At 48.3% G+C, this 26,122-nt stretch overlaps 1 protein-coding gene across 2 annotated transcripts in view; it reads right to left on the reverse strand.

Annotated features, from left to right (window-relative positions):
- Nucleotides 1-26,122, reverse strand: part of ULK2 (unc-51 like autophagy activating kinase 2) — an 801,072-nt gene that overhangs the window by 383,594 nt on the left and 391,356 nt on the right. For both annotated transcript variants that reach the window (XM_069615186.1, XM_069615185.1), the window contains exons 7-10: nucleotides 24,483-24,556; nucleotides 22,342-22,443; nucleotides 12,230-12,288; nucleotides 11,904-11,986 (exon numbers count right to left, since the gene is read on the reverse strand). In XM_069615186.1, coding sequence (XP_069471287.1) covers nucleotides 11,904-11,986; nucleotides 12,230-12,288; nucleotides 22,342-22,443; nucleotides 24,483-24,556 — 318 coding nt within the window. The remainder of the gene's footprint in view (nucleotides 1-11,903; nucleotides 11,987-12,229; nucleotides 12,289-22,341; nucleotides 22,444-24,482; nucleotides 24,557-26,122) is intronic.

The raw sequence follows: 26,122 nt of genomic DNA on the forward strand, positions 1-26,122 counted from the left end.
CCCTCTGTTTGTATTTTTCTGCCCTGAGGGAGCCTTCTAGACGTGAGTGAGTACAGAAAAGAGAGATATAAAAGGAAGTCTATGTTCCTTCCATCCGAGCGGGGAGGAAGGGTGGGCGCATGTGAATCTAAGCAGATACAACCATCAGAAATGCTTTTACGGTAAGTAATGCATTGTCTTCTGATGTTTGTTAATCTGCTTAGAATCACATGCTGTGCACAGACTAGCGAGCAGTACCCGGAGTTGGCGGTGGGTTATGAGAAGGAACAGTAGAGAAAAGATGTCTTAATACTGCCTGTCCCACCTGGGAGTCAGATCTTGAGTGTGCATCTAGACAGTAGTGTTTTGTAAAGGTGTGCACAGAACTCCAGGTAGCCGCTTTGCAGGTGGACTCAAGGGGAACATTTGCAATGAATGCTATGGATGCCCCAGTGCCTCGAGTGGAATGTGCTCTTGGCTTGAAGGGTAGTTCTCTCTTAGCAAGAGTGTAACAGAGAGTGATGCATTGTACAATCCATCTAGATATAGTGGACTTAGAGACTGCATCTCCTTCTCTTACTGCTGCCACCGAGACAAAGAACTGATTAGTCTTTCTCAGTGATCTGGTTCTTTCCATGTAGAACATGACAGCTCTGCGTACATCTAGTGTATGCAGACTTTTTTCTCCCAAGTTGGAAGGGTTTTGAAAGAACGTTGGTAGTTCTATAGATTGGTTTACATGAAATTTAGAGATGAATTTTGGTGCAAACCTTGGGTGTGTGCGAAGAACCACCTTATTCTTGTGAACTGATACGAAGGGGTCTAATACAGAAAGAGCCTGTAGTTCACTTACTCTCCTAATGGAGGTGATAGCTATTAGGAAAGCAGTCTTAAGAGTGAGGTATTTAAGAGTTGCCTTGTGCATGGGTTCGAAAGGAGTGCCCATGAGTCTAGAAAGTACCACGTTTAAGTCCCATCCAGGAGCTGGGCTAGCTATTGGGGGGTGTATTCTCTTTACCCCTTCCATGAAGGTCTTTATAACTGGTATCTTCCAACACGACACTAAGTTGGGAAGTGGTGTATGCAGAAAGTGCCGCTAGGTGGACTTTAATGGAATTAAACACTAGACCTGAATCCAGTAAATGGGTCAAGTACAGAATAATGTTAGTGGCAGAGCAGTCAACCGGGTTGATGTTCTTACTTCTACACCAGATGACAAATCTTTTCCACTTGCTAGAATAGCAGTGGCGAGTATTAGGTTTTCTGGCTTCGCTGAGGATGTCCATACATCTCTGAGGGAGATGTAAATGTCCAAATTCTATGATCTCAGGAGCCAGGCTGCTAAGTTCATGGTCTGAGGGCATGGATGCAGTGTCCTGCCCTTGTCTTGTGACAGCATGTTGTACGGGCAAGGAAGTTTCATTGGGGGAGATAGGGACATCTCCATCAAGTGAGCGAACCATGGCTGCCGGGCCCACATTGGGGCCACTAGTATCATGGTCACCTGCTCTTGGTGCATCTTGTGCACCACCTTGTTGAGGAGGGGAGTCGGGGGAAAGGCGTAAACAAATTTCCCTGACCATTGAATGAACAGACCGTTCCCCTTCGACTGGTTCTGGGGGTACCTGGAGGCGTAACTTTGGCATTGTGAGTTCTCCAGGGTTGCAAACAGGTCTATTTCCGGGAAACCCCATTGCGTGAAGACGTTTAAGACGATGTCTTCTTGCAATTGCCATTCGTACTCTTTGGGTAGGGGGAAGTCTCTGCTGAGTTTGTCTGCTAGCAGATTGAGTTCCCCTGGTACATGTTGTGATAGTAGGAACATGTTGTGTTTGAGAGCCCACTTCCATATATTCTGGGACAGCTTGGACAGTCCTGGAGAGTGAGTGCCCCCTTGCTTGTTGAGATAGTACATGGCTGTGGTGCTGTCTGTGAGGACCATCACTGTCTTTCCTTGTAAGTGTTCCTGAAAGGCTTTCAGTGCTTTGAACACTGCTAATAGTTCCAGCAGGTTTATATGTTTGGATGCTAAGCTCGGAGTCCACACTCCGTGAGCAGTCTGATGGGATAGGTGAGCCCCCCATCCTGTAAGGGATGCGTCTGTGGTTAGAGTGGCTTCCACTGCGGGTGTGGCAAAAGTTTTCCCTAATAACAGGTTTTCCTTTGTCCACCACCGTAGCGAGAGAACCAAGGCCTGCGAGACCACCACTAGATCGTCCCATTGTCCGCTGGCCTGACACCACTGGCTGTAGAGCCACTCTTGCATTGGGCGCATGCGCAGGCGCGCGTGAGGTACCAAATAAATACATGACGCCATCATCCCTAGCAAACGCATTGCTTTGCGTACCGTAACCTCTCGACCTGCCACATAATGGGGGATCTGAAACAGCATGTTTTGGACCCTCTCGTTGGAGGGGAAGACGAGGCCGTCCTTTGTTCGAATTAGAGCCCCTAGGAATTGTTTGATTTGGCTGGGTTCTAAGCTGGACTTCTTTTCGTTGATGGAGAAGCCCAGTTGGGACAAAAGGTCTACGGTCCTTTGGGTATTGGAGAAGCATGTTTCGTAAGAATCCCCTGTTATGAGCCAGTCGTCGAGGTACGGGTAAACCGGGATGGACAATCTGCGCAGGTGGGCCGCTGCCACTGCCAGTACTTTCGTAAATACCCTTGGTGCAGATGCTATCCCGAAGGGTAGTACTCTGAACTGGTAGTGTTTGTTCTCTATCTTGAACCTGAGATATTTTCTGTGCGCTGGCAACATTAAAATATGAAAGTATGCATCTTTCATGTCTAGTGTTGTCATGTAATCCCCCTGTGATAACAGAGGGATTACATCCTGCAAGGTTACCATACGAAACTTTTGGGGTTTGACAAAATTGTTCGCTGGACGCAGATCTAATACAGAGCGCATGGTTAAATCCTTTTTGGGTACAAGGAAGTACACTGAATAAATACCTTCTGTTACCTGCGATAGGGGGACAGCCTCTATAGCTTCTTTTTTCAGTAGCTCTTCTACTTCTTGAAGAAGAATAGTGAGGTGTTCCGGTGTCATGCGCCGGTTCCGTGGGGGTCTGTATTTTGGGGAACCGTTGAATTCGATGCAGTATCCGTGGGCTATGGTGGATAATACCCAGCGGTCTGACGTTATTCCCTCCCATGCTGAAAGGAACGATGTTAGCCGGCCCCCGACCGGTGATGCATGGGAGGGGACCCGAATCTTTGGGTCATTTGTTGGTATTGGGCGTGGGGCCTTTTGGAGTGGAGCCGCGCCCTCTTCCTTTGCCACGACGTTGGCCTCTTTGACTGAACTGGGTGCTTTGGTTAGAGGGCCAATTGGTAGCAGAGTAAAATTGTTGTTGGCTTTGCTGCTGGCGTTGGCCACGAAAGGAGCGTCTATTGCCATAGCTGCGTCTGTTAGGTGGCCTAGAAATTTGGTCAAGAGTCTTGATGGTATCAAACTCCTTCTTCGCATGTTCTAGGGCCTCATCAACTGCTTTCCCAAACAGATGTGTTTGCTCTATGGGCTTATTTATTAGGGAAGCCTGGGTTTCTGGCTTAAATCCCGAATTGCGCAGCCAGACATGGCGTTTGAGAAGTATTCCCTGAACCAGGGAACGTCCAGCTGTCTCTGCGGCATCCATGGAGTTCTTTACGATGCCCTGGTTTACAAGAGTTCCCTCTGATATAGTAGCCAACAGGCGTGAACGCAGGGGTTCTGGTGCGTCCTCTGCTTCGCTGCACAGCTTGCTCCACTGTGCATCTGCGTAGCTAGCTAATAGGGAATTGTTATTCGCAATCCTAGTTGAGAAGGCGGCGGAGGTCGTGATTCTCTTCCCAAGTGCATAGAGCTTCTTGCCCTCTTTGTCAGGTGGTGCCTCACTAGTAGATAGTGGTACCCCCGCTCTCTTTCTTGCGTTAGTAACTACCAGAGAGTCCGGAATAGAATGTCCCCTGATGTACAAAGGGTCAGAAGACGAAGGGCTGAAGAGCTTTTCTATCCGAGGGTTGACCCCTCTGACTAAGGCCGGATTGGAAAGGGAAGGAGTTATTCTTCTCCTTATAGAAGCCAGGAGCGGAATGGACTGACTGACTGGGGCTTTTTCTTTAATAACTTTTTCTACAAAGTCTATGTCCGGAAGAGTCTCCCCTGTGTCTATTTCAAAATGTGCTGCTGCCTTGCGCAATAGTGCATTAAGTGAAGGCTGGTCATCTATGGGGGAGGTGTTCCCAATAGGTGAGTCCTTGGGAGGAGAAGGGTGAAAGACATCAGGGTCTGAGTGCACTGATGGGGAGTGCCAGGGCTGTGAGGTAGCTGTATCTTCCTCAAAAGCTCCTGCGCTAGTGTAAGGGTCTTCCTCAAACCTCTCCTCCTCATGTTCTTCCTCTCCACCTAAACACTCCTCATCTTCCTGGAGGTATTGCTCCTCTTCAGTGAGGTCATATGCATCTGTAGAAGGGGGAAACAGCCTAGGAATCTTGACCCTAGGGTCATCCTGGGTCCATTCTCTTGGTCTTTTGGGTGTGGGTGGGTTTTGGCTACCCAAAAACCTCTCCATCTTTTCCATACAAGAATGGAGTCTTTCCATGGTCTCATGGGGAACCCCTGAATAGTCTAGAGGGGGGAAATCAGTGTTATCACCTTCAAAACGCTTCGAACGCTCCCACAACGTCGACGAAAGGTTTCCGTCGCCCTCAGAAAAGCCCTCCGGTAGTTCAGAAGTGCCTTTAGATGAATGGGGCAGTTCCTGGCTACTCTTGTGCTTTTTCGGCGTTTCTATTTCCTTGGGTGCGGTATTCGACGTCTGTTTCGTCGTCCGCTTACGTTTATCCTCGGAAACAATTCTCGCCAGACTCTCGACGACGAGTTTGTCAGTCGAGGGTTCTGGAGTCGGCGTTGCCTGCGCTGCGCGTTGTTTTTCGACGGCCGCTCTATGGAGCGTTACGTCGGATGTTTTTGAGGTAGCGCCCGTGTTCGATGAAAGCCCAATCGCTGGTCGCGGCTGCGTTTGCGGGTGGGGCTTGAGACCCTTGCGGTCTGAGGTCGACGCCGGAGTGCCCTGCGTCCCCTTTGGCGCTGGTGGCTCCTTCGTCCTCGACGAAGAAGAGCCGTGGGTTGTGTGCTTAGGCCTATGGGGTCTGTGTGCGTCCTTGTCGCCGGGGTGTGCATCCCCATAAGCAGGGCGTGAGCCGAGCCCGTCGGGGCCGGGGACGGACGTCGAGGAGCGCGAGCGCTCCTTCTGGGGGTTAATGACTTCCGTAACGGACGTCGAGTTACCACCCTCCTCGTCACTTTCTGTAACAGCGGCGGCGGGTGAGGAAACTGACTTCGACATAGCGTAGTCCGCCCACCTTTTAACTTTCCGTTCTTTAAGTGTTCTTGGTTTCAAGAGCTTACAGGCCGCGCAGCTGTCCTCTTTATGATCGAGGGGCAAGCAACGATTACAGAGCTTGTGTTTGTCCTTCCAAGTGTATTTGCCCCTACAGCGTGGGCAAAACTTAAAAGGTGTCCTCTCCATAGCTGAGGCAATAAAAACTGGTGATAACAACCCCAAGGGAAAGATAGGGGAGAAAGAAAGACATTCTCGACGAGAAGATAAAAGTTCGAACCCCCACTCTCCCTACTGTATGTTGGCCGGCGAGGCCTGGCCACGTGTTCGGCAGCGCCGAGGGATCTCCTCCGTCTCTTCCCCTCCGTCGAAAACTTGCACGGCGGAGAAACAGCTTCACAGCTAACGTCGAGGGGAGGGATCTTTACAATAAGTATATATTAAGGACCGAGGTCCGTAGTAATTGTTTTGCAATGTCTCTCTAGGAGCTCCGCGTAAGGCGACCATAAGCTGGGCGGAAAAAAACAATCTGAGGGACCTCGACGCGTGAGGGATTGTGGGTACAACGCACGTCACTATAGGGATAGTGTTACAGACACGCCTTGTCGACGTCCCCTTTTCGACTACGAAAAACAAAATGCAATACTCCGCAGTGACCAATGGATGTCGGACCTATGCACAGCATGTGATTCTAAGCAGATTAACAAACATCAGAAAATACATTACTCACCGTAATCGTATTTCTGATGCTTGTATCTACTTAAATTCACAAGCTATGCATAGGCCAACATCTAGTGGAAGCTGTAGAGTATTACAGTTGTTATCGAAACTCGAAAAGGGACGTTGACAGGGTGTGCCAGTAATACTATCCCTAGTGTGATGTCCACTGTACCCATGGTCCTTCACGCGTCGAGGGCCCTCAGATTGTTTTGCTCTGACATGATGTTGCATGAAGTGCAGTGCAAGTATAAGGGTATCAAAGCAGATAGATAACAGAAAGCTCATATAATCTCTATGCACCTTCTCTCAGGAGGGGAAGGGTGGGCGCATGTGAATCTAAGCAGATACAAGCATCAGAAATATGATTACGGATAGTAATGCATCCCTTCCGAGGCTTGTGGAATCTGCTTAGATCACATGCTATGCATAGATTAGCGAGCAGTGCCTTGTTAGGTGAAGGCAGTGGGTCGTGAGAAGGATCAGCGGCAAAAAGATGTTTTAGAACCGCTTGTACCGGCTGTGTATCTGCTTTGGAATGGGTGTTAATGCAATAGTGCTAAGTGAAAGTGTGTACTGAGCTCCATGTAGCTGCTTTGCAAATGCTATCTAAGGGGACATTTGCGATAAAAGCTAGAGTGTTCCGTGTGGAGTGAGCTCTTGGTTTAAAAGGCAGTGTTTTGTTTGATAATGAATAGCATAATTGTATACATCAGACTATCCATCTGGAGATGGCATTCTTTGAAATGCGGTCTCCTTCTCTGCCTGGTGCTACAGAGACAAATAGTTGATCAGTTTTCCTAAGCGGCCTGGTTTTGTTTACGTAGTAAAGGACCGCCCTCCTCACATCCAATGTGTGGACTTTTACCTCAGCTGAGCTAGTTGGATTCTGAAAGAAAGCCGGAAGCTCAATAGATTGGTTCACATGGAATTTGGAAATTAATTTAGAGGAGAACCTAGGATGAGTACGTAAAACCAATTCATCTTCATGGATGATAAAGAAAGGGCCCGGAACTGACAATGCTTGCAATTCACTAACTCTTCTTATGGGAGTAATAGCCACTAAGAAGGAAATCTTGTATGTCAGGTGTTTAAGACTTGACTTATGCATAGGCTCGAATGGGGGCCCCATGAGCTTTGCTAGTACTACATTGTGATCTCATCCTGGCAGTGGGTTTGAAATTGGAGGGTGAAGTCTTTTTACTCCCTCCATGAATGCCTTAATGACTGGAATTTTCCAGCGCAATACTTTACTCTGAGAGGTGGTATAAGCTGATAAAGCTGCCAGGTGGACCTTTATAGAGTTGAATACTAACCCTGAATCTAACAAGTGAAGCATATAATTTAGAATGTGTGAAGGAGTACATTCTATGGGGTTTGTTTTGACTGGCACCAAATTACAAATCTTCTCCACTTGTCGAAGTAACAGTGTCTAGTGTTTGGTTTTCACGCCTCCTTGAGGATATCAATACACCGCTGTGGTAGATTAAGGTGACAGAATTCTGACTTCAGTCGACATGCTGCTGAGTTAATTGAGTGTGGTTGTAGGTGCACTGTTGTTACCCCGTGTTGGGTTAACAGGCTGGTTTGGCAAGAGAGTCTGATGGGATCGCACATCGCCAGTTTGCGCAGATGTGGATACCACGGTTGTCTCGCCCACACAGGAGCAACTAGGATGAGCGTCATCTGTTGTATGTGCATCTTGTTCACTATCCTGCTCATTAATGGAGTCGGGGAAAAGCGTAAGCAATTTTCCCTGACCAGTTCATCCATAGGGCGTTCCCCTTGGAGTCTGGCTGGGGGAACCTGGACGCGAAGTCTGGGCATTGCTTGTTTTCTCCTGTCGTGAACAAGTTTAGTGTGGGGTAACCCCACTGAGAGAAGATGTGGTCTACGACGCTTGAGTCTAGTTGCCACTCGTGTTCCTCTGGTAGGGGATCTCTGCTCAGAGAGTCTGCTAGAGTTTTGAGTACCCCTGGAATGTATTGGGACGGTAGGGATATCGCCCGTCTGAGTGTCCATTTCCATATTTTCTGCGCCAACTTGGAGAGTGTGTGCCCCCTTGTTTGTTGATGTAGAACATCGCAGTTGTGCTGTCCATTAGAATTTGAACCGACTGGTTCGTCAGTTGCGCTTCGAATGCTTGTAGTGCTTTGAATACTGCTAGTAGTTCCAGCAGGTTGCTATGGTTCGGTGCCATGATGTGAGTCCACAGACCATGTGTTGTGTGCTGAAGGTAATGAGCCCTCCACCTGGAGAGTGATGCGCCTGTCGTGGAAGGGTTTTTCCTTTAACAGATTTTCTCTCGACCACCAGTGTAGGTTTTGAACTAGTGTTGGAAAAACAACCACTAGATCGTCCCACTGACCGCTTGCCTGAGACCACTGTTTTGCCAACCTCTCCTGCATTGGTTGCATGTGCAGACGTGCGTGTGGGACTAGATATATGCACAATGCCATCATGCATAGCAAACGCATTGTTTTGCGTACGCTTATCTGAAGACCAGCTTGATACTGGGGTATTTGCTGAAGCATGTTCTGCACTCTTTCCATGGATGGAAAGGCTAAGCCTGTTCTTATAACTAATACAGCTCCTAGAAATTGTTTTGATGTGTTTGGTACAAGACTCGAATTTTGCACTCTCCTGTCCAAATGGCAAAGTGCCTCTCTGTGTGCCCTTCCACTTTAGCAGCAGCTATCATTTCAACAAACAGAATGAGCATAGCTCTACGCTGTCACCTTCACTTTCCCCTATCGCAAACATTCGGAATAATTTGAACATACTTTTTCCACCCCCACTTCTCTTCACACAACGCATGGCGGTTCCAGTGTCAATGAACTGTTAATTACTGCCTCAACGATGCAGTCTCTAAAGAGCGAACCGCTGTATGACGGATGCCTCCTCACTAGCTAAAACTGAAATTAGGTGCTGTAATTATGCTACTACGCAATCTTATTCCATCACACGGACTCTGCAATGGAACAAGGTTGACAATTATGCGTCAACAAAGACACATCATAGAGGCCTGTGTAATCGGTGGAACTTAGATACTGTTCTTATACCGCGCATACCTCTCATTCCATCTGATAGAAATAGGTCTTTCAAATTCAAAAGAAGACAGTTACCTATATGTTTAGCCTTTTCAATGACCATTAATAAGTCACAGGGAGCTACGCCCCCTTCCTGGAAGTGATCAGTGGTAATTCCGATATTTAAGACGGGGTCAGACGTGTCCTTCTGAACTACAAACCGATATTGACCTTTAAGATCTGCTCGATTGGCATATGTTATGCGGGGAACAAGTAGTAGCCCAAGAACAATGGAAAGCTCCAATATCTACTTTGCACAGGGAGGTGAGAGCAGCGTTCATTGAAAGGTGCACAGGAGACTTTAAGCAACTAAATCAAAATCTTGTCTAGCTCCGAAAACATACTGCAGCTGAAAAGGAGGAAGACATAATGAGACTTCAGTCACCAAAATGCCAGAGGTAGAGGAAATAATGTCACGCCCCCTTTGACTGTAATTATATGACCATTCAACCTGGAGTTACTGCAAGAAATTATGTCATACTGGTAAGTGTAAGATTAATAGCATACTGCAACTAAAGGCCAAGTGCAGTCTCATGTATCTATATCACACAAACTCCCTGATATCGTCTCTAATGTCACTTGATGAATAGTCCATTCTCTGGCTTGCGCAAAACATCTATGTGAAAAAGGATAAGGCTGAGAATCCCTACATTTAGTAAGCACCTACAAAAAGTACCCGTTCTCCGAACGAGTTCTGTGGACAGACATGACAACACTCATCAATTGTTGAAAATCAATGAACCTTTAGGTCACTATTCCGATTCGCTTATCACTTGATGTGCCTTGCACTCTGAAGTAAAGTGCACTGAGAATGGGCATCTGTGGCTGGCGGACATACCCCAGAGTAGGCGTTGGGGGGAGGCGACAGTTGGTGTGCTGCTGCATACTGGACCTACTGTGCTCTCTCCCCACTTGTTGCCTCACTCTGGCGTGGTGCAGTTCGTTGCGGTGCAAATGTTGCAGAAACTGTGCATTTTAGGTTTGAGGACTGGTCTTTCTACAGTCACATTGATGTTTCTCCAATTTCAGGCAACCGTCTCATGTGTGAAGGTGCTGAAATCCGGGGAAAGGAGCAGGGTGTCCAAATGTTATGTAACGAGTCATGTCTGGAGGGTCTTAACAGGTAAATATGCACAATTTGGTGTAGACTATAGTGACAGTGTGGAAGTGTATGAGGAACAACGCTTCGCCAAGACACAAACAAATTTTGAGTTTTGCTGAAATCCAGGGAAAGGAGCTGGGGTGTCCAAATGTCAAGTAGCCAGTAATGTCCGGAGGTTCCAAAAAGGAAACTATGCAACATTTGATGCAGATTGGTGAAATGGTGTGGAATTGTATAAGGAACAATGCTTCATCAAGCCACAAACCCACACATTTTGACTTGTGTTGAAATCCGGGGAAAGAGGTGGGGTGTCCACAGGTCATGTAGCCAGTAATGTCCAGAGGGTCTTAATAGGTAACTATGCAAAATCTGGTATAGATTGGTAAAACAGTGTGGAATTGTATAAGAAACAACGCTTCACCAAGCCACAACAGCCACACATTTTGACTGGTTCTGAAATCCGGGGAACGGTGTGGGGTGTCCAAATGTCATGTAGCCAGTATTGTCCACATAGTCTTAACAGGTAACTGCACAATTTGGTGCAGATTGGTTCAACAGTGTGGAATTGTATAAGGATCAACGCTTTGCCACAAATCCAGCCATAAACCCACACATTTTCACTTTTCTAAATATAGATATGTTAAGAAACTGTATGTATAGGCTTTTCGAAAAATGTCCATTTTCAGAAGTACATGAAATCATGTCTGTGATGTTGAAAGGCTTGTGATGGGCTGGTTCCTTTCATTGCATCATAAAATGGGTGGTCTGGGTGTGAACCTCATGATCTGCTTTCACCAGGGCATGCTTCTCAAGTTAAAAACAAAACCTGAAACGAGGATGTATTTATTATGTAGAAACTGTGGTCTATGCACCTAACTTCCCTAATTTTGCAACAGAAAAAAGTAGTGTGGGGTTACTAGTCACAATTTCATGAATCCTGCAAAAGTAGCCAATTTCTGTAAGCATGATAAACATTTAAGAACAATATTGCATACACGGTCTATATTAACAAAGATATGAGCGCTTCATTGCAGATGTGCCTTGAAATGTCCCCTTTATGGAACATTCTAGAATCTATTTATTTAATAACTGTCTGAATTAGCCCCGTCCTTTTTTGTTGGATTACAGGGTGGTACAATACCTGAATTTGATACTGACAATGAAATACCATGAGAGGGTTTTTGTTAGACAAATGATTTGCCATGCAAGCACTCTTTCCTCACACCGCCAGTTACTTCAGTGGCACATACACACATTACGTTGAAAGAAAAAAATGTTGGTTTGTGTCCAGTAGACCAGAGAGAATCACCCACGCACCAATGTATGAGCACATTTCTCTGACCCCTAACACAGCACTCTTTTGAGTCATGTCATTTGCATCCCAAAGTAAAATAGACCCTATTTGGATGCTGGAAAGGGGAGAGACCTCTTCATTTCTCTGTTGTGTTGTGGTGTGCTTTTCACAGTGAGCTTAAGGAATATTACAGTAACCTGGCCAGCGACCTTTGCATGGTGTTATTGAACACATTTTCATGAATTGTGCCAAGAGTAGTCAAGTTCTGTATACATGATAACCGTTTAGTCATAAAAAGGAGCGAGGATTCATCGTGGTGGGTGGAGGTGACCTTTATAAAAACAGCAGCTTTCAGGTGATGGTGTATATGAACAGATATATGCAACCATACTCACCAAAGTCCAAGCGGTCCTTCTGGTTCCTCTGCAGCAGGCCCAACAGCAGGTCGGTCAAATATGGAGACGTCTCACGGGGAATGCTATCAACCAGAGACGAGAAGAAAACATTTTTAAATGCTACATTCTGACCGACCACCCCTGCGTGCCAGCCTTAAATGCAGCAAAGAGGACAAGGTTCAAGCTTTTCGGGACGGCGAGCACAAGATAAAAGCACATTACTGAAACACTAATGGAAGGGTTTCTACCAACGTCTGTGTAATGTGGCTGATACACACATTCACCTCCCTCCAGTCAAACAACCAACTGTATGCACACCTGCTCACCTGGGAAGCAAGTTTTTGTTCTTTTCATAGAAGAGTCTCAGGTCCTGAGGGCTGTTGGCCTGTCATGAAAAAATGTATGTTCGTTACAGGTGAAATTTCAAATAATGAATGCTTAAACTCCACGCAATACTGTCAACAATGAAGGAATTCTGTTTAACGCCTGCAGCTAATATAAATCAAGGCGTATGTTCAAAGCAGGGGCCCCTTGTTGGAGCACGGGAGGAAAAATCGGGAGATATACATACCACACCTGAACACTTAAATCAGAAATTGAAAAACAAAAAGATCCACAAACCTGGATCCATTGGTAAAAGAAATCGGGAGAATTGAGGTCCTAGGGTTAGAGGTCCTGACCACAAATCAAGGTCACCCCGGCTGCAAGCAATCGACAAATCAGGAAGCTTGAGGTACAAAAACAAGGAACCGTACATACCACAAGATAAAAGCCTTCAAGTAATCTGGTGAAAAGCCAACAGTCCCATAAATCGGGAACCGTCAAGTTTAGAATTCAGGGACCACCTGGTCCAGAAACCAGAGGCCAACAGATTTCCAAATCAGGAAACATCAGACCAGTTCCACAAAAAAGAACCACTAGGCCCAAAATGTGGGTTTAGCTTCATAAATGCATCCCATGCTCACTGGTCTTAGGGACTGTACACGTGCTAGCACATCTACTGATAATGTACAAGGCTAAATAACCTATTATCTGAACACTCCCCATTCAGGAGGGTCTATAATGACATTTAAGCTAACTGTATCTTTCCAGAGGAGAAATATCCTTTTGTACATCAGTTTTGATCCACCTAAAAGGACAGTCCAACACCGAAAGAACAGGCAATTCTCCTAGCTAGAGTACTTACAACTCCAGACACATGGTTCATCAATGGGGTGTGGCTGTTGTACTGTATCTCTACAGCCCCAGAGAGCAAAAGGTTCATCTGTAGATTACCTGTAATAATTGAGAGTAAAACTCTGGTATTTCAAAATTAGCCAGAAATGCAGAAGCACCTTTGCTAAGTATAAACAAGACCAAAACACCTGTACTTTGGGATGGTGCCCACCTTGGGTCTAAAATAACGATTTAGCTCACTGTGCCCTGCCAGAAGAGAAATGTCCTTCTGCATACTGTGAGAAACCTGAGGGGTCTCCCTAACTAGTCCCCAGGGATCTGTCGTACAGGTGGCCAGGACACGGCCCTCGCTATTGGATCCAGTTCCTGGGGGTGGACCAGTGAGGGAGGATCACCTGGATGGGGGTATTCGGGGAGTGGGTCACCGATGGGTGAGACACAGTATCCCCCTTCTTTAAACACCTTTTCCCCATCCTACCACGCAGGCCATTCAAAACCACTCCCCCCCCCCCCTTGCTACATGAACACTTTCACACAGCACGAAAGACAACGTACTAACACCAGAGCCGTTTACCTGACATGTCCTAATACAAGGGTCAGGCAAAGTCAGGCAATGGACCAGAAGGAACAAGTTACTTACCTGTAACTGTTGTTCTCCAGCATGGGTCTGGCATGGATTCACATGCTCATGAATATTCCCTGTCGTCAGGCCGGGAATCCTTGGTAAAGAAAAAATCAGTATCAGTTTCGTTTCTGATCTGTCTTTCTCAGTAGTAACCAATCACTGGTCTCTGGTTCATACTGCCCCCAGCCAATGACTGCCCTCTCCCTAAGCCCCGCCTCTGGCAGCCATCCTCAGATTTGGTAGCACGTAAAGTGGCAGTATGACCAAGTGAAGAGCCGCAGAGGGGTAGGAGGGAGGGTTTGCACGTGAATCCATGCCAGACCCATGCTGGAGAACAACAGTTACAGGTAAGTAACTTGTTCCTTCTCCAGCATGGGGTCTGGCATGGATTCACATGCTCATGAATAAAGAATACATAGCTGTACACACATACACAACCACGGGAGGTGGCAAAGGCTCAACATTAAGCATTACATCAAACTCAACATTAAGCAATTCTTACCTCCTCACCAGGCTCACCTTAGGCGAACAGGTTGCGCAGCACTGCTTGGCCGACCCTGGACTCCTCCCTGGAATCTCGATCGACGCAGTAGAATTTCGTGAAGGTGTGCGTCGACCTCCACGTAGCAGCCCTGCAGATGTCCAGCAAGGGCACACCAGATAGGAACGCCGTGGTAGCTGCGATCGCTCTGGTGGAATGGGCTCTCGGACGGCCAGGCAGCGGTCGGTTTGCCAACCGATGAGAGTACATGATACAGCCGGAGAGCCATCTGGAAATGGAAGCCTTCGAGAGAGCCTTCCCCCGATTGACAGGTCCAAAGTTCACAAAGAGTTGTGACGTCTTCCGAAAACACTTCGTGCAGTCCACGTAGAACTTCAGCGCTCTAGCCACATCCAGCGAGTGCAAAGTTCTTTCAGCCGGCGACGAAGGCGACGGGAAGAAAACAGGCAACACCAAGGGTTCGTTGAGGTGGAAGTCCGACGGCACCTTGGGCATGAAGGAGGGGTGCGTCCTGAGCACTACCCTCGTGTCGTGAAAAGTCAAGTACGGGGCCTTGCAGGAAAGGGCCTGGATCTCTCCCACCCATCGTGCGGAGGTGATGGCCACAAGAAACGCTGTTTTCCACGACAAGAACTTCAACGGAGCAGAGTGCAGAGGCTCGAACGGAGGTCCCATGAGCTTGGTCAGCACCACGTTGAGCTCCCACACCGGGGCCAGAGCCTTCACCGGCGGGAACGATCTGAACAGTCCCTTCATGAACTCTTTCACCAGACGATGAGACCACAAAGACGTCCGCCCCGTGGTTCTGGTGTATCGGGAGATCGCAGCAAGATGAATCTTGATGGACGCGTGCGCCAGTCCAGCTTTGGCCAGCGTCAGTAGGTACGGCAGTACTTGGGGAGCCGTAATCCGTAGAGGGTTAATCTTCTGTGCGTGGCACCAGACAGAGAACCTCTTCCATTTGTGTCCGTAGCATTTAAGAGTTGAGGACGCCCTGGCCTTTGCAAGAACCTCTCTGCAGTCGGCCGGTATGTCGTATCCTCCAAACTCCAACGCTGCAGGAGCCAGGCCTGCAAGTTCAGCGACTTCGGGTCGTGACGGAGGATGGCGCCTCCTTCCCTGGAGAGAAGATCCGCGTCCACTGGCAGCTTGATTGACGGGGACGCTGACAAGTCCAGAAGGTCCAGGAACCATATCTGCCTCGGCCACGCAGGTGCGACGAGGATCATCCTGCACCGTGACCTCTTGAGCTGGTTGATGAGCCGGATCAGCAATGGCAATGGAGGGAACGCGTATAGAAACAGGCCCTCCCAGGGGAACGAGAAAGCATCGCCCATGCTCCTCGGCTGGGGAAACCTGCTGGCGAACCTCCGGCACTTGGAGTTCGTCGCCGTCGCGAACAGATCGATCTGGGGTGTGCCCCACCGTCGGAAGAGGCGGTCCACTAGATCCTGTCGTAGTTCCCACTCGTGACACGAGCGCAGCTCCCTGCTGAGTGAGTCGGCGATGGTGTTTTTTATCCCCGCCAGATGAAACGGCACCAGAAACATCCCTTGGGCGACGGCCCAATGCCACAGATCCTGCGCCTCCATGGACAGGGCTGGGGACCTGGTTCCGCCCTGTTTCCTGATGTAGAACATGGTGGTGGTGTTGTCGGTGAAGATCCTCACCACCTTGCCCTTGAGGGACGGAAGAAAGGACCTGAGGGCCCAAAACACTGCACAGGGCTCCAGGACGTTGATATGGAGGGACTTCTCCGTCGGGAGCCAAAGGCCTCTCGCGTGCAGATTTTCGGTGTGCGCTCCCCACCCTTCCAGGGAGGCATCCGTGGTCACTGTCTCCTGGTGGCCGGGGGTCTGGAAGTCCATGCCCGCCGTCAGATGCGCGCGGGTGCCCCACCACTGGATCGCTCGTCGGAAACTCTCGTCGAGTGTGATCCTCTCCTCGAAGCTGCCCGTCGTATGGATCCAGCGCGCGTCCAGGAACTCCTGCAACGGGCGCATCCGGAGCCTGCACAGGCGGATGAGGTAAATGCAAGAAGACATCATTCCGAGGAGGGATTTGATGGACCTCACTCTGGCCGCGTCCGCAACCAGCATCCGCTGCACCTTGCCCAAGATGGCCCTCGTCCTTTCCTCCGACGGAGAGGCCAGAAGCGACACTGTGTCGAGCTTCGCTCCCAGAAACAGTGCGTCTTGCGCGGGCACCAGGTAGGACTTGGCGTAGTTTATGGAGAATCCCAGGTCCGTGAGAAGTTGGACGGTCCTTGCCGTGTGTTCCACGGCGAGCTCCTTCGTCTTCGCTCGGATGAGCCAGTCGTCCAGGTAGGGGTAGACGTGGATTCCGACTCGGCGCAGCTGCACCGCCACCGGTGCGAGGCACTTGGTGAACACCCTGGGTGCCGACCTCAGTCCGAAGGGAAGGGCTCTGAACTGGTAGTGACGCCCTTGGACCACGAACCTGAGAAAGTTTCGGTGTCCCTTTAGGATGGGAATATGGAAGTAGGCATCCTCCAAATCCAACGACGACAGGAAATCGCCCTCCTCCAGCTGACCCAGAACGTGTTGGAGGGTGACCATCCGGAACTTCTGTGCCTTGATGAATTTGTTCAGTCGTCGTAGGTCCAGGATGGGACGCCATCCTTCCGTCTTCTTCTTCACGAGGAAGTATCTTGAGTAAACTCCGGAGCCCCGAAGCCTCTTTGGGACGAGCTCGATGGCGCCCTTCTTGAGCATCGCCTTTACCTCCAAGAGAAGTTGAGGGACATGATGTTCTTTCCTGGCCACAGGGGGGACGCGCGGGCACCTCTTTAGAAACTCTAGCGCGTGACCCTGAGCTAGGGCGTCCAGCACCCACCGGTCGGTGGAGATGGACTCCCACACGCTGACGAAGCTCGCCAGCCGGCCTCCCACCGGGGTGCTTCGGTGGGGGCCCAACTCCACGGCCGGTTCAGTCCTGCTTCGACGAGGCTTTGCCGCCTTGTCCTCCTTGGCGACGACGGTGGGGTCCGCCTGACTTGCCTCGTCCCCTGTAAGCTTCTTGCGACAACGAACGGGCCGCTTGACAGTAGGTTGAAAATCCACCGCCGGAACCTTTGGAGGCACCCTGTTTGCCTCCGCCGCTCCGAAAGGGCGGCCGCCGTTGCTGGAGAACCCCAAGAGCCCGGGCCGTCTCAGTGTCTGCCTTGATGGCTTGAAGGGAATCGTCCACTGTTTTCCCAAACAGGTTGTTTCCGTCGAACGGCATGTCCAAGACTCTGGTCTGCACGTCCTGACGGAAGTCAGTAGCCTTGAGCCATCCACGCCGCCTAAGGCACACGCCGTTGCCCAACTGGCGAAATCCAGTGTCAGCGATGTCCGTCGCAATCGTAATGGCGTGGTCTGACGCCACCTCTCCTTCCTGCAAGATCTCTAGGGCTTCCGCCTCTTGTCGTCCTGTAGGAAGTCCAGCAGGGGGGCCAGTTTGTACCACAACTCCCTGTCGTAGCGGGCTACGATAGCCAAGGCGTTGGCCGCCTTAATCGTCGTCGCTGCAGATGAGATGACTCTGCGTCCCATCGTATCTAATTTCTTTCCCTCGCCGTCCGGCGGGGAGGTCGATGTAGAGGCCGCGCCCCCCCCGCTTTCTTCCTGGCCGCTGCGGAGACGACCGAGTCCGGGGTCGGCTGTGCCCGAAGGCACAAGGGGGCCGCGTCCGGGACCCGGTACTTCCTTCTCGTACCGATCCCTTCTAGCCGGCGTCGTGGATGGGTTCTTGAGGAGGGCGAGGCCCTCATCCCAAATATCGTCCAGTAGAGGTACAGAGAGGACCGTCTTCCTCTTGGCCTCGCGCCGTTGATAAAGGAAACCTTCCTTCTTCTTCTCTTCCGGGCAGAGCTGGAAAAGCTCGGATGCCCTGGCGATCATGGAGTGAAACGATCCAATCTCGTCGGGCGGGGAAGCCGGGGTGGGAGGTGACGACGGCAGATCCTCGTCTGTACCCGTCGCGGCCGTGTCAGTCCCCGTATCATCCCCACGAGTCGTGGACGGGGAGGAGGGCTGAACAGGGCGCGATGGCTGAAAAGGAGGTGGAGGATGAATCCTTCTTCTCTTAGGGGGAGGGCTCCCAGAAGGGCCTGGCTCCGGGTCCCCCGTAGGGAGCGGTTCCTCCGCTGGTGGTAACGGCAGTCTCGTCCTTATCTCCGAGCATAAGGACTGTATAGCCAACAAAATGGCCGCCGAGTTGTCTTGCGGCACTGGTTGAGGGGAATCCGACGGGCGGTCAGGGGCCCCGTCGGCACCCTCGACGTTATCGTCGTCTCCTACGTCGGGGTCCCTCCCGACGGGCTGGTCTTCTTCCACGCCAACGCCGTGGCTTAAGACTTCGATCAGCTCTTCCTCAGAGGTTGAGGCCGAATCCACGACGACCTCCTGCCCCCCCTTTTTCTTCTCCGTCGGAGGTTTCACGGGGGTCCTGTCGATGGGCATAAAAGAGGACTCCCTCCGCGGTGGCAGGGAGACTCTGAGCCCCGAGGTCGCCACCACTGGTGTAGCCTCCACAGGCTGAGCCAGGGCCGCCGCGACTTTCTCGATATAGGCCTTGGCCGGATGGATTAAGGCTTTCACCACCTTAGGTGCGCTCACCGCCTTCTCCTTGGAGGGAGGGTCACTGCCTCGCTCCCCCTCCGATGGGGCCTTCGAGCTAGACCGGGGTCTCTACAGGAGCATCGCCGGGTGCTCGGCCTTCCTCTTACCCGAACCAGAGCGTTGGCTCGTGGTTGATGGCGCCGGGGAGGATGCGCCCTGCCTGGCGCCCGTAAAGCCCGACCGTTCGGCGCTCCCGGTGCCAGCGGACTCGCGGTGCTTGGCCTTGTGTTGGACCCCCGTCGCCGGGGCGTCCTCAAAGGTCTTAGAAGACCGCTCGGACTTCTTCTTCTTCTCGCCTGACGGGCTCTTCCCTTCCAGCCAGTTGGCGAGACGTTGATGGCGGTCCTTCATGGTCCGCTCCGACAAATTGCCGCAAAACGCACAGTCCTTCTCCACGTGCGTCTTGTCCTCATTTAGGCAGTAAAGACAAAGGGAGTGTTCGTCCTCCTTAAAGACATTCTGAAGCTGGCATCCAGGGCAGACCCTGAACAGCTTTCCGGGCGTCGAGCTTCCCTTCTCCTGGGCCATGTCCGAGATGGGCCTGAGAAACTTCTGGAGTCCTCCAAAAGCGTGGCTCGACGAAATCTTCACCCTTGAGGGGCGTAGACGAATCTGACACGGGTCCCCGTTGATCGGATGAAGAAACGGTGGAGCTTGAGGCTCTTTTGACCGAAAATAGAAGTTTTTTGAGAAAAAAATGTGAAAAAATAGCACTAACGCTCGAGAGCAATAGCACGAGGATCCCAACACTTGAACGTGCGGTAAAAATCTGAAGATGGCTGCCAGAGGCGGGGCTTAGGTAGAGGGCAGTCATTGGCTGTGGTCAGTATGACGCAGAGATCAGTGATTGGTTACTACTACGAAAGACAGATCAGAAACGAAACTGATGCTGATTTTTTCTTTACCGAGGATTCCCAGCCTGACGACGGGGGGAATATTCATGAGCATGTGAATTCATGCCAGACCCCATGCTGGAGAACCACACACACACACCGGACGGCCCTTTCCCTTCCCCACAGGGATAAAAGGTGGAGCACAATAGCACAGTATGAGCAAGGCAGACCGCACAATGAGACAGCTATCAAGACACGGCAGTTCAAGAGTAGGAAAAAGACGACGCAAACCGAGAGGGTGACAAGCAGAGAAGCGACCTTGCCCTTTCCACGCCAGGCCTGTGAGACCTCTGCAGAAGGAATCGGAAGCCTGCGAACAATAGCTCAAGTGTCTTGTGGCAGATGTCAACGGTACACAGAGCGTGCCTATGCTGATAAGCAGGACCGAGGGAGACTCCTGCTACTGTGAAATGGCCTTGACTCAAGATACGAAGAAGGACAAGCGGTTCATCAGAGCCGGTGAGTCGAGGGCAGAACCGATAAACCGAACTGTGTTGAATAAAAGTTGCAAAGTGGCCAAATACAAAGATCTGTGAATTGTTGAGGGAAGACCAGCTGCAGAGGGTAGAGGGACCACATGGGTGCTCACTCCAGAGACTCTGGTAAGGCCATGGGAGAGCCGCCAAGACAGGTCAAAATGGTCATACCGGGGTCAAGCCAAATCCCTGTACAGTTGAAAGTCTTTGACCGACAAACCATTGAAACGCAAGGGAAGTGAATCCCACATCAAGATAAAGGAAAAGGAATTGTAAAGTGTCATGAGTAAACCACGGGGAGGGATGCCAATAAAGAGGGGCAAAGTCTAAAGTCCCAAGAAACAGTGCGTTGACAAATGTGAACCTGGCAGAGGGAGGTCCATGGAGAACTGTTTTCATTAAGATTTGTGAATGCTAGGAAATCCATGGTGAACCCGGCAGAGAGAGGCTGAGATTCGAGAGTGGTTATTGTCCGGAAGAGGGGGAGCCAGGGGTGAGAAATCATCACTCCAAGTGCTACAAGGAAACAAACTTTTATTCTGTTAATCGTAAAGTATCAGGTCTTCAAAGGCAAGAGACTTTTATTGAAAAGAGTCTTAACCATCGAAGAACCTGATTGCTGGTGCAAAACTGTCAGCTTGTGCTGGGAAAGCTGAGTGTGTGCTCTGCTCAGGAGATCCGCCTTGTCCGGTGCTCAAAAAGTGGTTAAGGGAGACCCCTGGCAATCACGTCCTGACTTATTATTTGTAAACACTTCTTTCTTTATTGAAACCCTTATCCCAAACTCTTTCTATATTTAGTTGTAAGGTTGGCTATAGTTTTTTTTGTATAGGCCTTTTGTATAGACAAGACGCCACAAGGACTGCCTTCATTAATTATTTCATGGTCGAAGCTTGCTCACCATCTTAAATTTAGGTTTAGATTATGCGTTTTCCAACCTGCATACGTTTAAATAAACACCCTTGAATCGTGATCACGTATGTCTGTCTATTCTTGATAACATGCCTTCCTTACAATACATGCGAAACATGTAATGGGTTGCTTGTGATTTCATGAAGAGGAGATGAGTCTAGCACCTCAGACTGGTGACAGTGGAAAGGCAGTAAGGTACAGTTTAGTGGAACGGTTAGTGAGTAATTCAAAATAAACAAAACAAGGCTGGTTTGCATATTGTTGTTCAGCTTATTTAACAGAACAAACAGGATACAAGATGATGGAATGTTAATGTGCTCAGAGGAATGCATGATTGAAAGCATAACATTCATCACTTTTTGGTATTTATTATTTGCCACATAAATTCATCATGTGAAAGTGATGCAGGAAACAATTAACTTGCAGACAGCAAACCAACTACATATTACATGCACATAAACTGGAAATCATTAGATCCACAATTCAGGACCCATAGGCTCCATAAATCAGGAAGGAGGCCCACAAAGAATAATATATATTTCATTGAAAATCTGTTGCAAAAAGAGATTCACTCACATGTAGCAAAACACATATTCTAAGGGAAACTTTTTTGTGTTCCAATAGGGGGAGCGAGATAAAGGACAGTAGAATGGATTATCATTTGATGATGGGGAACCTAAAAGTAACTTCACAATGATATTTTGTGAATGCATATAAGTAGAAAATGTGTTATTTATTGAATGCCTTTTTCAACCATTAAATACATGTAATCCACCTTTCATTCTATTGTGCACACATCATTAACAGACACAAACCAACTTAAAATCCACCAGTAGAATGCCTGTGTACAGCCAGTCACCATCATTGTACCCTTTTCCTCGTTCACATCGTGGCCAGGAGTTGCTGGGGCTTTTAGACTTAACAGACTAGTTCGAGAGGAGTCATCTTCTCCACTGTCATCCCAGGCACCTTTAAGTAGTAGCATATTCAGTTTCTGAGTTTGGGTAGTCAATGCAATCACATACCCTTTATCAGTTGTTGAACTCCCGGTAGAGCATGTGTGTGTACATTTCAGGGGTTCCATATCCCAAGAGACCGGGATGAGGGCTTTAGTGTGTATCACCCTAAACCATGCTACACTTTGAACACTAGCTGCTCCAGAAGCCCTCCTGGGCTCAGGGTCGAGTGTGCAGAGGAGTATTAGGTTAGGAACATTAAACTAGTGGTACCTGGAATGGTGGCTTCCCCACGAGACACTGATAGATGACTGTTCCAATACTCCAGAGGTCTGCCTTGGCATCATAGTGCTGCGACATGATAACTTCAGGAGCCTAAAATGAGAAAAACAAGTAACATTCAGAAAATACAACACAATATGTCTTCATTAAAAAAAAAATCAACATCTGCCCTCCGGCTTAACCTCAGTAGAACCCCTTCATGATGACCATACCCCCACCTCTGTAGTATTTCACAGTTACCATACATGCCCTGTGGAGAAGACCGCTGTGACAATTACCACTTTTGGTGAAGGCATCAGTTATTTACCACCCTTTCGAATAAGGCCTCCAGGGACATACCTGCCCCTGTAGAATTCCTCAGAGCAATTCCTTTTATGAAGAACGGCTCAACGGCTATGGCCATACCGGTCTTTAGAAAAATCCTCAATGACCTGCCTATCTGTAGAAGGCCTTCAGTGAACATGCTGACGGTTAGCAAGACTTTTCTTGGGCCTTACTGGTTAGGCACAGGTATATAAATCTACTTGCTTTACGGGGCGTTTCCTCTGAGTTTCAAACTCTTCAACTAATGGAATGGCTGAGCAATTAAGGCAACCTGTAGGGAGATTTTTCCACAGCCCTCCGGTGAGGGGTGTGAAAAGATCCTTCTTAAAAGCAATATGCCCACCAACTTAGACCAATACACTCTGAACGTGTAATGCAGAAGAGCTGTTAGGCTTCACTCTTAGGAGGAGATGGGGTGGCACCATATGGATATACTGAAAAATGGTATATACTCTTTATTAAACCATTTCACTTATGATAAGTTAAAATAAGTACTAGGTGAGCATACACATAGTATAGAAGAAAACAGTAAATGGCACTAGGCCAGATCCTTCTCACCCCTAAAGCCAATATCAGGATAACGACCTTGTGGCAGAATACCCTACACTTTATAATGCTAAAGGAGGGGGAGCAAAGAGATGCCTAGACAATAGGTACATTACATACACAAAGAGAATACAAAAAAATGCTAAAACACTAGTAAACAGTGTTCCCTTCTACATCCTACACATTGAAACACATAATACAAACATGGGAGTACTAAGCACATAGTAATATCTAGATGGAGAAAAGGGATCAAACCTATGGGTGGACCATAACCGTCACTTCCAAACGGTGGATATATTTAGGCCAATAATGGTGGCAGTACCTCTCACAAACTCCACACAAACCAATTCAGACACAGTAGCCACAACAGGCACACATTATCCAATGTTATCACATGGCAAAGAGTGAGATGCAGCGATTTATTATTCAAACATAGATAAGTCACTGATTCCTCTGAAAATCACCGAATTGCTCACAAAAGTCAAGGCCCGAGTGGGGACTTAGGAAAATGTCACTGTCAAAGGAGGTACCCTGTAAGAGTCACATTTACACTTTTAGGAGTTCCCAGATGTTTTCCCATTGAGAAAAAGGTGTGCATGTGCGCATGCGACAAGGGTGAGAGTGAGATTTTTGTTTCTGGCAAAGGCCTCAGTGACCACACATGACTCGTTGAAGGTCGCTGTGACAATACCTGCCCTGTGAAGACGGAACCAGTTCCCATTACACTCTGGAAACTCACTCAGTTACCGGGCCTGCCTCTGGGGAAGGTGCTAATGACCATGCCTGCCTCTGAAAAAGGTATCCGTGACAATTCCTTTCACTATAGAAACAGAATCTGTGAATACAACTGCCTTTAGCAAAAGCATCAGTGACCATACCTACCCTATGAATAAGGACTCAGCAATTGCATTGGCTTCTTCTCTATAAAATACTTGATTGACCATGTTTGGTTGAAGCAAAATGCTCCAGGTACCAGATGTTCAATCTACAGACACATTTCAAGACCAAACCTCCTGTTTGGAGAAGGCCTCAACTATAATACCTGGTTCTACAGAAAAGGACTTTGTAAAAAACACCCTTGTGAAATTAAGTACACGCTATAGGCGTCCATTGAAAAATACACCCATGTTAACCATAAAAACAAGAGTACAGTACCCATTTGGTATCGCATGAGAACAACTGTAAATTACGCGCATTTGAGAGGGAGAGTGAGCGCGAGAGACACGTGTGATTGCACAAAGAAACTTAATGAGGGTACTTACCATGTACATAGGGGAGCCACACAGTGTGGCAGCCATCATGTTACTTTGCAGGTACCGAGCAAAGCCAAAGTCAGCTATAAAAGAGAAGAAGCACAAAATGAAGAAATTGAAAAAGGGAACAACTGAACATTTAACAAATTTTAACATGTACTCTCTTGTCAGCAGTGTGCTCACACTGCAAATTTCTCCCTAAATAGTTAAATCAGTGAAAATACCTAGTATTATGGTGTTATGAAGTGAAAATGAAGGTGTATCCTAATTGGTGGGTCACATGTATTTTGAGTACGTTTAGGCTATTATCCTTGTAGTAAATCACGCTGAAAATATTTTTATTGATTTTTCCGTAAATGTATTTACAAGATGTTTTGAGTTATAGTGTATGGGATGCAGAGATTAGGGGAGGTGTCAAGGTGGCGTGAGGGAGGGGCCATGCTGGGGCGTACATCCATGGGAGAAAGTTCTATAAGAAGCTGCTATGCAACAGGCTCCGATCCCGTTCCCCATTCTGTGGGACGATGCATTAGTATTTAGAAAAGGGGACAGGATGCAAGAGTACTCCTGTGGTTTTGCCCATTCTGGATAAACACAATAAGACTCCAAATGGAAAGCCCATTGTGGTGAAACACAAGAACTCCTGCAGCAGGACCCATCCTGGATGAACATCAACAATAAAACTGCTATACTCAGGAAAAACGCAGCCAGCAAGAATATTCCACCTAATTGGTGAAAAGGTCCTTGCAAAGAGCCTTGAGCAATAATAGAAAAGCTCACATTGAGCAACCAAGCAAATAAGCTCAATCAGCCCATCTATTCTGTGCCAAAACTTTCTCAAACAGATCAAACAAAATAAAGAGAATCGCCCTGAAAAACTATTCCATTCTAGAAAAGGGTCACGGCTGCTTTATTCACACCCGTCAAACCATCCTACAAAATCTTTGGTGGCTTCCTCTAGTCAATGGCCATCACCGATTTGATGAATGCTCAGTTGGCATGTGTACAAAACCTAGCAAAGAACTGAGCTTAGACCAAAATTACTAGCTGCAACACCCACAGAGTAGTGTAGGTTATCATATGCCTGTGTAACCTTCAATATATTGGGATGATGATGAGATCAGCAAAAATTGGCATGATATAACACTGCACCTGCAATCGTACTAAAAAACATCTCAGCCTTGCTTGTTAACCATTTTATTGAAGATATGCACAAAGAAATTAGTTCAACTGGTTTATTCGCTCCACACTAAATGCATGGAAACATGCTGAAAGAAAAGAGCCAAGCCTTATTTTTAAAAACCAGCATCCACGTCATGGGATTTCATGAAGCCATCACTCAGCTATAAACATTTCTGATAGTGTAATCAATTTAGTTCGAGTTTCGCAACATGTATTCCACTATTGTACATGGAAACATGTTTATCTATGAGATAAACCATACATGTACACAACCCTTCATCCCCTTGCAGAGAATAAAATAGATAAATGGTAAAGGATTCCCAGCGCTGCAGGTTAGCGTAAGGGACCTTGGCGAGTGATCACGCATGGGCTCCTTTACTCTTAAAAAAAACATTGAACAGTGCGAGTAGAGCGCTGGGTATAACAGTTAAACCCTCGAAGGGTTTAGCAGCACTCTGCGGCGGTCC

Source organism: Ambystoma mexicanum, chromosome 9, assembly GCF_040938575.1.
Source record: "Ambystoma mexicanum isolate Mex_15411 chromosome 9, UKY_AmexF1_1, whole genome shotgun sequence".
Taxonomy (NCBI): Eukaryota; Metazoa; Chordata; class Amphibia; order Caudata; family Ambystomatidae; genus Ambystoma; species Ambystoma mexicanum.